We start from the raw sequence: 17295 nt of genomic DNA on the forward strand, positions 1-17295 counted from the left end.
TGTCGACTTGAGTGTGGAGGGAAAAAATATAGAAATTTTCTTCCTTTTCCCCTTAACAGAGGAATTTTTGAAAACTCCGTGAAGTGTCCGCTTATTTTTAATAACTTCATGTATTGCGTTTAATCTTCCTAACTTAAGGGGTTCCTGAGACACTCTAGTATTAGCATAGATTTCGAAGCACCTCTCCGTACCTGCACAGTTTGTTCAGAGTGACATGATTAAAGCCCAGTTCAAGATAAATATGAATTATATTTAAAAATTCTTTCAAACGGTTCAGCCGTTTTTTCCATTACAATGTAACAGACAACGTCGATTTCATTTTTGCAATATAATATTGTAATGAACCACGTGCTTGTGTTTACAAACACAGAACATTTAATTGAGTTTACAGAGCATTCTACACGTACTCCTATTTATAAATAACAACCAGGTGCATTTTACGATGGAGTACTACGCCTTACGTTGGAGTACTACAAGATGCATCAGCGACACCTACAGTTACATGACGAAGGAGTTCTAGGAGATACCCAACCCAAAGCTTCTGTTTTGCTTCGGAACTGTAGGCTTTTCCTTTCCTACCGCGTAGCTTGCTTCGGAGTTCTGTTAGAATTCCCAGCCTCAGTCAATTAATTTGCCCGGAGCTCTATGACCCTTAACCTCTTCTCTGCTTGCTTCGGAGCACTGGGGATTCTTAATGCACTCCACCTAGCTTGCTGCGGAGATCCTGTCCAGGTTGTTTAGTCCTTGGGTCACTTTTTTTTTTTTTTTTTTTTTTTTTTTGATCTTGTATTAGAGAAATTACATTATTGTATTATTCTCGTAGAATACTGTTTGTAGTGGATTTTATAATAATACCAGTAGATTGAAAAGATTCCGGACATATAATTTTACTCTACCAAGTTATACCTACCTTCTTACAGTGAGAATTTTACAATATAGATTTCCTCAAATCAAATCTCACCTCAGGGTACCCACTTTGAGTCCATTTGGGATATCAAAAAGGTGTAATGAGGATACTTAACAGCATATCAAAAGAAGTGCCCTACATTAGAATCCAAAAATTTTCAGCCGTACTGAGAAGTGGAACACATGGTGAAGATTAAAGAGAACTAAAGATAGTCAATTCTGAATATTTATTAAATTGGTCGCGAAACATAGTAAGCACATTGTAACTATAGACAAGATTTAATGGATTTTATAGACAAGTGTTAAAGAGCGGATTTATGACTGATGGAATTATACACTGACTACAGAACATTATGACCATCTATTTAATATATGGCATGACCTTAGTAGGTGACTAAGGCATGGTGCACTACAGTTACACTCTTAGATCACTTAATTTCTGTAAATTCGGTGGGGGGAGGAGGGGAGTGCATTATCTCAGATCTGACATTCAATGACACAGCAAAGAATTCAATCGGGTTAAGATTAAGTGATTTTGGGGCTTATTGCAGCAAATAAAATTCATCACTGTGCTCCTTAAACCACTGTAGCACATCGTTGACCTGACAATCGTTGTCCTGCTGAAAGATGCCATTCGCAGCTGGAAATATGGCTGACATAAATGGGTATAAGTGATCATCAATGACCTGCCGATAGCTAGGAGCCGTCACGGTGCTCTCCACACGCATTACCAGGTGAGCATGTCAAGGTTCCCCAAATCATAATAAGAGCCACCACCGACCTGTCGTCAACCTACTGTATACGTCTCGAGCAGCCGTTCCCCTAGAAGCGACGGATTCTGATCCAGATGTTAGCTGCAGAGGATCATATCAAACAGCGTACGGTAAACTGTATGCTCAGAGACATTCGTGCTTTGTCCACTATTCAAGTCTGCTATCAATTCTGCCACAGTTTGCGTCCTTTCCTGTTCTACTAATATCGACTGTGTACGACGTCCGGCAACTTTAATGAAGAGTGGCCACCCCATATTGTATTATTTCGTATTTTGTATAGCATCCTTTTTCCACCTTTGGAAGACGGTAAACATGGCAGCTCGTAAATACCCGAAAAGTTGCGTTGTTTCCGAATGCTCGCTCCCAGCCGTCTGACCATCACAATCTGGCCCTTATCTGACTGTTATATCGACGTTTTTTCCATTCTATGCACAAGCATCACACACATATATCGAGTGAGGTCCCTGTCACTGTCTGGCGAGTAGTTTCGCTGTACAGTACCCCGTGCCTGTTACATCAGCCAACGACTTCAGTCAAAATATAACGGGTGGTCATAATGTTCTGGCTGGTCAGTATATTTAACTTTTTAATTGTGTTAATCTCCTAGTTTACAGAACAAACGTTGCCTAATATAAATATGTTCTAGTGTAGTTATAACCTTCTAAAATAGAAAATGTTTGTTTTAGCATCAAAGTGTGGAGGTTAGAAACATTAGCCTCTGAATTCACCTACCGACCAGCACACACGCATCAAGTAGAGTCTGTGAGTGCCAATACCCAGAGTAACTGTATTTTTTCGTCCTGCTCCTTAGATGGTTCGTGTTTAGTGTGGGACACACGACTTCAGAAACCAGCCAGAGGTATAGTCTTAATTTTATTGTAAATAATGCTTGATGTAGGATAATTGTTATAGCAGTATGTTGTTGTATTATTTCGGTTTTTGATGGGTTTACAGTATTACTAACAAGTCGAACTGAATTTTTTAAGATAGGGCTTTCTTTTTTCAGTTGTTTACAATAAGATCTAACATTGTTAAAATGCACTGTGAATCGTAATAGTGTTTTTAAAAAAATATATATATATTATACGAAAGGTGAAAATGTAGTTGTTAACAGATGTAACGTTTGGTTTAAGGGAGAGAAAGGCCGTCTCGTTAGGTCATCGTAGGTTATTGGTCTATCACCCAGAAAGACAAGATTGTCACTAAGACCGTGTATATGCAGTGTAACATTTTCTTCTCTCCTTTCTTTCAGCTGCTTATGAATCTTCCCATGGGTTGACTGCAGTTTCATGGCAGCCAACGAAGGAGCACACCCTCGTCGTAGGAACTGCAACGGGACAGATCTGTTATTTGGACACTCGTCAGGAGAAATGTCCGGTGTTTGAAATGTCATTTTTCCAAAGACCAATACATAGATTGGCGTTCGCAAACCATTGGTACGTTGTATATACGTATAGTATACTATTTGTCACAATATTTTGGGAATAGACTCCTCAATCAAAATAAGAAAAAAAAGTTCATATAAATCTGTGGTCAAAAGTGGATAGTTTCGTAGTTATTGGCTGTCGCAAACGTGAAAAAATTAACAAAGTTCCATAGCTACACTACTATAGAATCTATCGTAGTCGCGTCAAGACATCACTGAGGAACTAGTATGTGATCTGTCCAAATACCCATTGTTCAGAACCTCCGATACTTGCACAATCATTTTTAGAGAGGCTGTTTGGTAGTATTTTATCACTCTCCGTCTATCTCTCTAAAAATTATTGTGCAAGTACTGTAGCATTCTTAAACATGGATACTTGAATAGTTCACATACCAGTTCCCTCAGTGATGTCTTGACCCGACTACGATAGGTCCCATAGTAGCGGAACTATGAAGTTTTAAAATTCACTTGCTTCACGTTTTCGGCACTCTAAAACTCCGAAACTATCCACTTTTTAGTACAGATCCATGTGAACTTTTTTTTCTTCTTATTTTGTTGTGAGGAATCTTTTCCCAAAATATTTTGACACATTTTTTTTATAACACCCTGTATGTCGAGGTATGTATTCAAAGTTTCCACGAAGGAGATAAGGTGGCTCAGTGAGTGTCTCCCCCCTGGTATGAGCGGTTCTTGATTCGATCCTGGTATATATGGTGGACAACATCTTTTTTTCTTTCTTTCTTTCTTTCTTTCTTCGGAATTGTACCCTTTCCTTTCACGTCCACATTCTACCTTTTGTTAATAATCATCCGTTGTCTTTACCCTAAAGGGCGTATATAATGTAAAAGTAACAATTTCATTCTTTCTAAGTTACTGCTGGAAAGGAGTGCACAGTGTCAAACTAATAAATCTGGTCTTTGGTGCAAAATTCTGGTTCAGTCACAGACCGTATGAACGTATGATACGTAATATCATGTTAATGATTTTTCCGAAGCTTCCCTTTTCTCTTTCTACCGGGCACAGCTTGAGTTGCCCAACCGGAATAGTATCACTCACCTTACCATTATTGGAAATATTCAATAATTGATGAGTATTAATATCGATTCGCTTTCGTGGTAAAGTATTCTTTCTAGAATATGTTAAAAATAATGGGGGGAAAAAAGCAATGCGTCTTTCATTTGGAATAGGCCATGAAGGCCACACTTACTGTGGAGGTAGCTCTCCATGTCTACTAAAACCTTCATCACATACAGGAGGTGATATGGTCGGCACCACGCTCAAGCAGTGGTGGATCTGGGCCGGGACAGGGAGAAGGGCTAGCTTCCTCTACAGTTTTTTGAGTGACAAAAATTATTGGAGCTATAGTAAATTCGGATCAGAGACGTGGATATTGAGGAAAGCTGAAATATCCAAAGTGGAATTATTTGAAATGTGGTGTTGGCGCAGAATGCTGCGCATATCATTTACCAAAAGGAAAAGGAATGAAGACGTACTAAAGGAAGCTAATGAAGGACGACAGATCATGAAGGTAATAGGAAAAAGAAGAAACAACATGTTCGCCCATATTATGCGGCACTCTGATTGCATTACCGTGCTGATAGAGGGAAAGGCAGAAGGAAAACCAGAAAGAGAAAGACCAAGGATAGAATATCTAGATGCAGTTACTAAGAGATCTTATCAAAGTATAAAACAGCTCTCCCAAGGGAGAGAAAAGTTTTAAAATTTCCATGTTGCTCACCAATCTGTGTTTGAGAAAAGAAACAAGAAGATAGTAAACTCATGTGTATCTATTATATTCTGGGTTCTGGCTGCTCCCCCCCCCCCTCTTCCCCTTCCCACACACACACAGTTTTTACCTTCTGGATCCGCTACTGTGCTCAAGCCACCTTTATTGGACAGATTCTTCAAAGAATAAAATGAAAACTTTAAGTTAACGCCACGTTTTTATGTTCTTTAGGCTAAGTCTCTTTCCATAACCTGAATATTGTGTTGCAAAGGTATAATTTAATGTCACTGAGACCTATCTTTTTGAATTAAGCTATTTATAACTATATCGTAAGTCTTTTAGAGATTGCCCTTATCCAAATTGAATATTGGGTGTTTGGTCCTACTATAATAAGACTCGAATACATTTCTTTCTACTACGGTTGACGTTTTCTTAATAATTTTAACCTCTTTTAAAAGTTGTGTTTAGATATGCCTAGCTGTTTTGATAAGGTAAAAACAGCACAAATATGATCTCTTGTGTGTGTTACTGTGTTTTCTAAAAGCGTAGTTCCTTTGTTTCTCTTTAGTCATTTCAATGTAAGAATTATCGCATTGACAGTTCGGTTGTTAAAATAAAATTACCTATGTAATTAATTCTATCTATCCGATCGTCACTGATTTTTTTAAATAGAGAAGGTCACGGTGGCTTAGTGGCAGAACACTCACCTCTGGTATAACGAGTGACCTTGGATCCATCTCATGTCATGTGATTTTGTATACAACATCGTGTCCGTTGGTTTACTCGGGGTTTCTCCGTTTCCTTCCACATTTCTTATTGAACCAGTTCTTCCATAATCATCTACTTTTTATTAATCCAGTGGCGGCGCTACAGGGGGCCAAGGAGGGGCGACCGCCACCCCATTGTTTTTTTGCCCTCATTTTTCTATGTACAACCGGTGAATAATAATATGTACAACCGATAATAATAATATTCAAAGCAAAACAAGTATGGATGCGTCGCGTCCTCAAAATTATCCTTGCCTCCCCTCTTGTCTCTCTACTATTACGAGCCTAGCGCCGCCACTGTATTAATCATCCGTTATAAACTTCATTTTTCATATAAACCCATTGGAGTCGAATTTTAATGCCCTGCTGCAAGCCCAGAGATCGAGATTTGTGTGTCGTAAGAGTCTCCACTGCATGAACATTTTCAAATTTCATAAAAAATACATACATAAATAAATAAATAATAAATGGTATAACCTCAAAATTTGCATACATAATTCTGAAACTGTAAACTTACCTTTAATGTAGAACTAATATGTTGTATGCAAAAATCGAAAAATCAACTTGAACCGCTTTCCTCTGTCTCCCCGACCATTGGACTTCCAATTCTACGTACTTGTACTCCAGTACAATTAAATTTTAAATTCTCTCACGTGCGTCGTCAAAATAATCAGTGCAGAATATCTCTTTGTTTCATTTTTAATTATCATTTATCATCGTCTTTACATTGTCTTCTGTTTGGGTCACAGTTGTTTTCTGGATAATCATTAACCTCCTCCAAAATCTTAGAGAACATTGGTTCCTATACTCGAGAAATACAGCGAGTTCGGTAGGTGACTGAGGCAAAACTTTGCAGTTAGGTCTATGCAAACACCACTCTATTTACTAAAAGAGAATATTGCGGGATTGTTTTCATTTTGTTCCATTTCCAGTCACTCTGTTGATTTTCGTCCCGCGTTTGGACGGGCCCGGCGCGTCATCATCATTTCCATAACTTTTTTTTGTTTCATAGGTCAGTAAACTCATAATCTTTGTTATAAACAGGTGTAACAGTAACACTGTCATTATCTGAAGAATCACTTTCTAGAATATTTTCTATGAGTGCTGTTAGAACTATTTCATCACTTGCACTACAAGTTTTTGATGCCATCTTGAATACTAGATCCCACACATAAAGAAATAGTTATTTGTCTCTTGTAAAATACATAACATCATATTTAGGAGGCAAATCCCTACCCTTCATGTCTCTATAAGAGAAACTAGAGTAACTAGAAGTTATATGAGTAATGACAGCAGCCATTTTGTGAGTATTCGGAAATTGTTTTACACGTCTTGATTGACTAATCATCTGTTTCTTCATTGGTCATTTCATTCTCGATTAAAGACTGAATTGGCATTACTTGTACAAATTCCGTTTACTACACTCTGAGGGAAAGTGAATTCAAGAAGGAATTTTTGCACAGGAAAACATATTACTTTCGTTCATATTGACCTGGTACACTTGGGAAGTTGTCGTCATGTGATTTAAACGCTTAAATAATTTCACACAACCACAACTCGTCGTATGATTTGAGTCGTCGTCATCATCATCATCATCATGGGTATTATGCTATTATTGGCAGGTCACTTGCCGCAACTGAGAAGCTTCCATGCTCTATGGTCTTCCGCTAACCTCTTCGTTTACGCGTATGACTATTCTCTTTTGGTATCGTCCATTAATTGTAGTCTCCTTCGTCTCTTCCCTCTCTTTCCTGCCACCATACCCTTTAGCATGTCCCTTATGATATAGTTCCTTAATAGACAATGTTCTTAATATTTAAAACTGTTTATTTTCTCCCCTACCATTTCTAACACCCTCTCATTCGTTTTCCGCTCGACCAAACTAATTCTCTTCATTCTTCTTCACATCCACATTTCGAAAGCTTCCAGACGATTTTCATAATTTTTGCATAATGTCCATGTTTCTGACCCATACAGTACAGTACTCCACACGAAACACTTTGTCTTTTTTTTTTTTTTTTTTTTTTTTTTTTTGTCAACTCTTTATTCAAGATCGCACAAAATAGTATTTTCTTTCTCCCAAATGCTTCTTCCGCCATTCCTATCCTTGCTTTTATTTCACTTGACACTTCATATCAGCACTAATAATACTACCCAGGTATCGTAAATTAGCCACCTGTTCTATTTTCTTTCCGTCTATATTTTACACCGACCGCTTCGTTCCAATCACCATGGCTTTTGTCTTTCTAACATTTATTTTCATCTCATATTCTTCACAGCCCTTCCTCAAGTTTTCTTCCGCGACAAGCAGCATATCTGCAAATCGTATATACGTAATCATTCTACCTCCTACTGAATGCACTCCTCCTTATCATTTTCTCCCCTATTCTAACACTTACTTGTTAGTTCATATATAAGTTTCTTATGAGTCTTCGATCTTTGCATTTCACCCCAACCTTCTTTAGAACTTCCAGCAACAGTTTCCAATTCACGTGGTCAAATATGATTTCAGTAGGTTGAACTAATTCGTAACCTGTGTTTTAACAATACTAACAGCATAGATGACAAAAATTCAACGATTGTTTTTTTTTTCTTTTTTTAATGATCCCTAAACAAACTAAGAAGAGCAAGGTGGGTAGCCCTCAAGGGCGCCAATTTCCCTGTAAATTTGGGGGGGCATTCAGATGCAGAAGGTATATATGTGAGGATTTTAAGACTAATTGCATTCAAATTATGCCAAATATTGTATATTCATAAATACAAAAGGGTGGCCTGAATGAGGTTTGGGGGGGGGGCTCCCCAGGATTGGGGCCCTTGGTAGCCCTACCTTTTTGATTTTACTTATAAGACACTCTTAAAACAGAAGCGGGTTTTTTAACTTACAGCTAATGCAAGAAACATTACTAGACTGTTATAGAAAATGCTATATTCATCACTGCACTCATAAGGAATATAATAGCTTTATTTGTTCATTAGTTAGTTAGTGGTTAAAACAAATTAAATACAATTGTAATCTTATTCAAAGTGTGTGGAACTTTTACTTGGTAGTTATTTTCAAATAATGACCTCAATAAAAGACAAAATAATTAATACTATTTTAAATTTATTTCATTGTTTCTTGGTGACAGTTATGACTGGGTGGCCGCTTGCAGCGATGATTGCTGGGTCAAAGTAGTAGATTGTGCAACAGAAGTTCCTCGAGTTATGTAAGTATTTCTGCGTGTTGCTCTCTCTCTCCCTTTTGATTATAGGCGTATCCGGAAAGTAAGTACAGTTTCGAAAAAAAAAATATATATACTAAAACAAGGTTTGTTTAAGAGCCTGCCTTACTAAAAATAATATAAAATTTACCATTTTTCTTTTGCTTGTTTATTCATCAATGAAAAGAGATAATGAAATGCAAGTCACCACAATCATAGATAATGCTATTCTACAACAGAAAATATGAACCTGAAGAATGTTCAGTGTTGCCATCCATAGAAATTACAGTGTTGCCAAAAAAAACAATTTCCCTAAAATCTAAGTTAAGGCAGCGAGTAGAAGAACAAACTCAACTGCGTTTGATTACGTATCATGTTGTTTTGGTTTCCTGTGAACTACTTTTTAAATAATAGTTCTAATAAACAAAATAGTTTTAACATACAGTTATTAAAACTAAATAATAATGTTAATTAAAAAGTAGTTCACAGGAAACCAAAACAACATGATACGTAATCAAATGCAGTTGAGTTCATTCCTTTACTCGCTGTCTTAACTTAGATTTTAGGGAAATTGTTTTTCTGGCAACACTGTAATTTCTATGGATGGCAACACTGAACATTATTCAGATTCATATTTTATGTTGTAGAATAACATTATCTATGATTGTGGTAACTTGCATTTCATTATCTCCTTTCACTTATGAATAAACAAGCAAAAAAAAAAAAAGGTAAATTTTGTATTATTTTCAGTGAGTCAAGCTCTTAAGCCAAATTTATTTTTACATGGAAGACAAAACCTTAAACTATTTTTCGACATAGTTTTCACCAATGTTCAAACACACATTATAAGCTGGTGACCAACTTGTGCAAACTTTCCTCAAAAAAATATTCCACCAGTGAAGACAACCATAACTTTACAGCGTTGTTTGCGTCCCTGACCCACTTTCAAAGCGCTTATCGCCGAACTCACGCTTCTTTAGGCACAGAAACAAGTGGTAGTAAGACGGCACCGTGACAATAGCGCTACGGTGACGTTCAAACGAAACTGCGTACTTGCTAAACAATGGCAGGATGTTTCGTTGAGGAAGGCTTCGAGAAGTAGGTCACCCGTTCTGACAATTGTTTGAACATTAGTGAAAACTATGTCGAAAAATAGATTAAGATGTGCTGTTTCATGTAGAAATAAATTTGGCTTGAACAAACCTCTTTAGTATTTTTTTTTTTTTTTAAACCGGTACTTTCCGAACATGCCTCGTATATTTGTATTAGGCTTAAGTATTGATATTGGGCTATTAAGAAACATACCAGAATAGTATTTTCAAATTTTGATTATGTGCTTATTGTACTTTTGTTGTACTGGTTTATTGAGTTTTCTATAAATTAGTATTCATATAAAATTTTATTTATTATGAATAAGACCGAGGTGTAAATATAGCTATTAAAAAACGAACAGAGTATTGAGTACTTTAGAACCGGGGCTTAGGGAGATATTTCCTATCCAAATGGAAAAAGAAGAAATTTGAGTGAGCATGGATAAAGAAGAAAACAAATCACTTTACTGTATTAATCAGTTTGTTACTAGTGTACTTCTAAAAGTAGTCCCCCCCCCCCTCTAAACTGTCGTCTTAAAAAAAAAATACTACTTAACGTCTGCACCTTCATCAGATTGAAATACGAGGACTGTGCAGAAAATAGTAGACGTTTTAAAATAAAAAAGTAACAGAATAAACAAACCAAATTGTATTATATACATTTGAAAGGTACACTCTTGAAAGTTATTTTTCCACATAATGGCTATACAAATTAAGGTACTTATTATACCGTGGCGGTAGACATCTGCCGCCTGTAAATTCAGCCACTGGCTTAACCTCAGCAGTTCGGCATTAGTATCAAAACGTTGTGTAGCGAACCATGTCTTCATCGCTGGGAAGAGATGGTAGTCGCTCGTCGTCAAATCCGGGATGTATGGTGGGTGATCAAACCTCCCATGCAAAAGCTCTCGAGTAAGCTTGGCCGTGTGTAGACTTCACACAATTGGCGATGGATTTCAATCGGCGTGTTTTTATATATATATATATATATATATATATATATATATATAACAAAAACCTAATCAGAGAACGCACTTCACAGAGGGGCGAGATTTTCTATTGCAGCACACATTGTAACACATCACAGAAAGCACAATAAGATCGTCATAGTCCTTATGCTACCACAGCTGGATTCGTCCTGAGTGTGGCAACATTCTGACACCAAAATGGCGACTGTAGCCCCACCCACTGCCACGATAGGATAAACGGTCTGGTACTGTCTGGACAGCCGTCGATTTAATAAAGTTATGTTCTTATAAAATTATGTTCTTTATTCTTTTAACCCTTCGCCTGTTGAAATTGGTACGGGAAATGCCTTCTGTACGAGGAACCAGGTCGAACATCCGTGCTGCTCTAGCCGTCTTAAGTAGCGAAACACAAAGTTCATCTTTAGTTGTAGGTTCACAAACGTCTTACGCTTCCCCTGTTAATAGGGTTGCTCAGCAGGAGTGTATGAGACAAACATTTGCGTCTTTATCCTTTTCCGTTTGTAACATACTTAATAGAAATTCCTACAATTTTCCCCCAGAAAGATAGTGCTTCGACAGTTCAAAATCTCTTGTCGTTGCGAATTCTGTCGAGAAATTTGAAGCTTAAAACATATGAAGGGTAAGGGGGAAAAAGAAAGAATGTCACAAAACTACATTTTCGAGAAAACGGCGTTTTAATATTGAAAACCGCGTAAAAAAATAGGGCTAGTTAAATGATTGCCCCTTTTTACATGGACATTTCTACATTTACACATTCATAGCATATACAGTCAAATAGTATCAAGAGTCACCAGCAGATAGGACAAAGCACCCGAGAAAGCACATACATGGACATTCCTTGTTCTTTCCCCGTACCCTTCATATATAAAACGATAATCATGCCTGTTGTTCTGTATGGTTGCGAAACATGATCGCTTACTCGAAGGGAAGAACATAGACTGAAAGTATTTGAAAATAAAATCCTGAGACGAATATTCGTATCCAAGAGGAACGGGAATGGAGAATGGCAGAAATTTCATAACGAGGAACTACATAATTTATACGGTTTACCAAACATTGTTAGGGTCATCAAATCTAGAAGGCTCAGGTTGGCAAGTCATGTAGCCAGAATGGAAGAAAGTAGGAACACTTTCAAAGTCATAACTGGAAGACCAATCGAAAAATGACCATTACGAAGACGTAGGCGCAGATGAGTGGACAATATCAAGATAAATCTCAAAGAAATAAGAATACAAAGTAGAAACTGGATTCAGTTGGATAAGGATAGAAGTCAGTGGAGAGTTTTTCTGAACGCGGCATTGAATTTTTGGGTTCCATAGACCGAGTTAGTTAATTTTAAGATAGTGCTTCGAATATATAAAGACGTAGTGAGAATTGGAATTAGGAACACCATATACAATAGATGAGAATTTTAGCTTACTACACGGATAGTCATGTTAGGTTGGTTTAAAGGGACAAGTTTTGCTGATAGATGGCACTACAGTTTTCATATCTCTCCCATGTATTTTTTATCTTTCACGAAAATTCACGATTTCTCTTACAAATTTCAACCTACAGACTTCAAATTTTTAGAAAAGGAACTTCACAATCTATCGAAGGAAATAATCCGTACCGATTTTTTATTTAGAATTTTCTTCATTGTTGAAATGACTTGATTGTTGAAATGGATATTCAAATCTTTAACAATGGAACTGTTTCAACAATGAAGAAAATTGTAAATAAAAAATCGGCACGGATTGTTTCCTTTAATAGGTTATGAAGTTCCTTCTCTAAAAATTTGAAGTCTCTAGGTTGAAATTTATAAAAGAAATTGTAAATTTTCGTGAAAGGTAAAAAATACATGGGAGAGATACGAAGACTGTAGTGACATCTATCGGCAAAACTTGTCCCTTTATACAAAGCAGCGTAAGTATTAATACTATAAAAAGGGCTGATACTTTTAAAATTTCTATAAACTTGAATGCATTTTAATGTAGAATAATAAAGCGAACTAAAATATTTACTTCAGTAATAAGAATGGCTAACCACTGGCGTGACAGTTCTTTGCGAACCTAAGCTTGCTTCAACGCCGTGTTATATTAGCGGCCGACGGAACTACGCCCAGGCTAGCGACAAATGCATGATTAACGCATTGGGTCGTCCTGCCTCAACAGAGGTATCAGAAACTTTTTAGATATAATGGCCGTTACGTCTTTTATTCACATCACTCCAGAGTTTACATCAACGACACTTGGGTGGACGCCGAAAATTGAGGTGCACCGGCTGGAAATTCACGTGGATCCAACACTCTCAGTACTAGACTACAGATCCCCCATTTATCTTAGTCCGTCTTTTATTTTATACCCCAATTTTCGCTTACTATTAGCTGTTACCTTTTACAAGGGACAAAAATTCAATGGGGCCTCTATGACCCGGTTGTACAGAGGTTGTTTCCGATCTATAGTGACGAAATTACACACCTTGTGCAGCACCACGAAGCGGGAAGAGAAAGAAGCTGCCAGTCGTGTGGGCTCCTTGGACTGTTGACTGTGCGTGACAGGTATGGTAAGTGCATATCGGGACAAATGCCGCCGAAAACAAGTGCTTTTCGGAAGGCTACGTAAGTGCCCTTTCCGATGTGAATTATAATGCTATTATCAAACTGTGCAAGGAGCATGGATTCACTGTGTCTAAAAATGGCATATCACGGGTGTTGAAAGGCGAAGCGTGGGATGATTTGTGTGGGACAGAAACAGGCAAAGCCCCGACCTGCCACTAGCCGCACAAGAGCTAGAATTCGGGGCTCTGGTCACCAGGGAGAATCCTCCCACACAAAAAAGAATCGCGAACCGGCTACAGATATCAGTAAAGACAATGCACACCATCATACACCGCGATTTGATGTTGGTAAAGCGATGGAAGGGGTGTGTTCATAAGCTCTTGCCAAAACACATCCGGGAACGTCGCACCAACTGTCGAAAGCTGTATAAGTGGTACCTGCCCGGTGAAAAGTAGAAGTTTGTTGTAACACTGGACATGGCATATATTTATCTGGATAAATGTCACAAGCCACATGCTTTTTTATCGATCGATAGGTGCGAGAGACCTTCCAAGATGGTTCACTGAATGCAAGGGAAGTTTTGGCACAGTGCCATGATCATTGCTGGATACTCGTATCAGGGCAAGCTGACCATACATCGCGTAGCCAAAAATACGAAGATGAATTCGGAATATTATCAGATTAACATCCTGACACCCGTTTATCGCCATAACATTCCCCTTCTCTACGGGAGGAACAAGAATCGTGTATGGGTGCATCAAGACAAGCAGTCAGGTTACACATCGCGCTCAACCTACCTCTCCGTCCAACAAATGGCAGCAGAAACTGGAATTCGTGCCATTCCATTCACAGACATTCCAGTGAAGTCACCGATGAACTTTACACCTTCGGCCTCTTGAAACGAGCCTTGTCTCACAAGAGACCCCGCACCGTTGAAGGGCTATGGAAAGCCTATCAGAAGGAGTGGTTGTGGCTTGACATGACTACACTGCGTGCCAGTCTTCTACAGTGGAAACTTCACTGTCGGGCAATTGCCCAGATGCAGGGCCACCAAATAGAGCACTCTCGGTGGAGCGACAGGTTTTCTCTTAAGGTAAGTGCAGGTTGAAATCGTCACCATAGATCGGAAACAACCTCTGTAGAACGTTCACCTTTAGTGCGTGGGGTTTCTGGTTCGATTCCTGCTCGCGCCATGTAAGTTCTGTGGTGACAAACACCATGTGCGTGGGTTTTCTCGGAGTTCTCCTGTTTCTTACTTTCTTCATTCCACCATTTCACTCATTGTCATCATTATCGTCTCCTTTAGCCTAACCGGCATAATCGTGGGACATAAAACTTAAAATTTCAATTCTTTGGTACACCCCGGAATTATTCTATTTTCTTTTCCTATAATAGTCGACACAAATAATGAAAACAAGCTAAAAAAAAAGTTTGTTTTCTGTATTGAATTTTCGTCTCCCGTCCAAGATACGAGATGCATTCAAGTTATAACACCTCCAATTATTTTCTTAGGACTGGTAACAGATACAAATGTGCTGTTTGTATTAAAATACGCGAGCACTCTTCAATGCGTGACAGGGATCACAACACCGGACGACACACAGAACTGTGGCGGTAGCAGTGAGAGTGATGACTGTTTCTGATACGATACTCGTTGTTTTCTCCATTTGCATGGTGTGACACCGCTTGAAATTGATTGCCAGTTGAGTGACACATGTGGTGATAATGTTATGGATGTGTCTAATGTGCGTTCGTGGATGTGACAGTTCAAAGGAGGCAAAACATCGTGTGAGAACAAACTAAGACAATCTCGGCCTTCCACAAGCCAATCTGACGACATGATCAAACGAGTGGAGAAAGTTGTTTTGGAGGATCGCCTCCAAAGTTGACATTTCCGTGGGATCTGTGCACACTGTCGTCAGACCGGCTTGTGTGAGACAGAGATTGTCTTGGTTTATCACACAACATTCTGCCTTTGAACTGTCGCACCTACGAACGCACTTGAGACACATACATGACACCATTATTAACATGTCTCGCTCAACTGGCAATAAATTCCAAACGGTGTCACACCACGTAAATGGAGAAAACGAATGATTACACACTGTTCTTGTAACAAAAACGTTGTCATTTTACGAGTATCATTAGTATCAAAACAAGTTATCATTCTCACCGCTGCCGCTAGAGTTCTGTCTGCCGTACGGTGTTGCCATCTCTGTCACGCATTGACAACGAGTGCTTGTGTATTTTAAAGCAAACAGCACGTTTCTACCAGTCCTGAGGAAAAAAATGGAGGTGTTATAACGTGAGTGCATCTCGTAACATTAATCGAAAATTTAGGTGAAAATAAAAAGACGTAGGAAGGTAAAAATACATATTTTATTTTGCTTTATTATAATACATTAATATACAGGTACGTAAACAGAAATGAATACTGAATGCATTTGTTTTCTGTGCAAATTTTATCTCTTGTGTTTCTCTTTTATCGTTGTAGCTACGCAGATGAACGGCATGAAGACTTCGTGCGTGGACTCAGTTGGCATCCGAAGACCAATCATCTGCATTCGTGTGGATGGGATAAGCAAGTATTGATTCATAGCCCAGTGGTCATGGAAGTCAACGGATTAACCGGGAAGTGATCTCACAGAAAGAAAATATTCTCACACAAAAAGACTTTTGTTACGTTCAGCTACAAAGACTGTGATACAATATTCCATTCAAAAAAAAGAAAGAAATTTTGTGTACCCCATTGCTTTATAATCAAAGTATAATCGAAACTAAAAATAAACGAACTAAGCACACCCCAACCAGATGTAATTATTTACAAGATTAGATTTTTAATGTAAATATTTACATAGAGTACTGTCTTATTGTTGACAAAATGAAAAATAAAGTAAAATACCAGGGTGTCTATCGGTCATGAAAGTCAAGAAAAAGTCACGAAATTTAGCCTTTGGGTCACGATTTTTATTATTTATCTGTACAAATATAATTAGAGATTGGAAAATTTTGTTCTATAAAACGTCAAAATTCACCGATTCACCGCCAAAAATGTCTATGGTCGACTTCAGATGCTACCAAATCGCAAACGAAGCAACCTTCTATCGCATGCATGAAAATTCGGCCTAATTCGCACCCAAATTCGCTCTTGAGATTGTCCTTCGGGTGGTATCATTGAGCAGGACGATGCAAATCGCATCGCATCGCATCGCCGAAACTACCTACGCTTCTAACTAGTTTATTCAACTATGAGAGGATACTAGTTTTTATCGCTCCAGGTGCTGTTATTACGTTTTGAATGTTACGAAATTTTATGGTTTGGTAAAGAAAAAGTCACGAAATTTCATTTTCGAATTTTAGTTGACACTCTGAATACGAGGGAGGATCAGAAACTAAGGTTACAAGGCCGATATTTCTGGATTTTCGTCTGCTATAGAGGAATGATAAGTGTGTGGTAATTTTAATATATGGAGTTGGTAATTGTGCAGTTTCAGCCATCCGCCAACTACGGCGCTAGTTGCATGTAAACACAAACGGCAACTCATTTGGAAAACTGGCCTCGCGAAGAAGTGCGCTCAGTTATTCAATTTCTGTGACCGCAACATGTAGCTGCGGCTGAAATCCACCGGCAGATGGTAGAGGTTTGCGGAGAGAATGTACTGTCTCGTCAGCATGTCTCAGAATGATGTTGAAAGTTTGCGGCTGGTGGAGAAAATCACCGTCGAGGCCACGGTGTTGAAGCAGTTTCGCTGGGACGTTATCGATCACCCTCTCTACAGCCTGGATCTCGCTCCAAGCGATTTTCACCTATTCCGACACTTGCAGAAGCATCTAGGAGGCCGTTGCTTCGCTTCAGACGAGGAGATAACATACTTCGT

General features: G+C 38.4%; 1 protein-coding gene across 1 annotated transcript in view; it reads left to right on the forward strand.

The window, feature by feature from the left end:
• LOC145662267 (methylosome protein WDR77-like) overlaps positions 1-16224 on the forward strand; it is a 43328-nt gene extending 27104 nt beyond the window's left edge. Inside the window, exons 4-7 of the mRNA XM_081727652.1 lie at positions 2366-2538; positions 2932-3115; positions 8727-8804; positions 15912-16224. Coding sequence (XP_081583778.1) covers positions 2366-2538; positions 2932-3115; positions 8727-8804; positions 15912-16056 — 580 coding nt within the window. The 3' untranslated portion in view covers positions 16057-16224. The remainder of the gene's footprint in view (positions 1-2365; positions 2539-2931; positions 3116-8726; positions 8805-15911) is intronic.
• The last annotated feature ends 1071 nt before the right edge of the window (positions 16225-17295 follow it).

The sequence above is a fragment of the Thermobia domestica genome, chromosome 10, assembly GCF_964235325.1.
Source record: "Thermobia domestica chromosome 10, izTheDome1.hap1.1, whole genome shotgun sequence".
In the NCBI taxonomy this organism is placed as follows: domain Eukaryota; kingdom Metazoa; phylum Arthropoda; class Insecta; order Zygentoma; family Lepismatidae; genus Thermobia; species Thermobia domestica.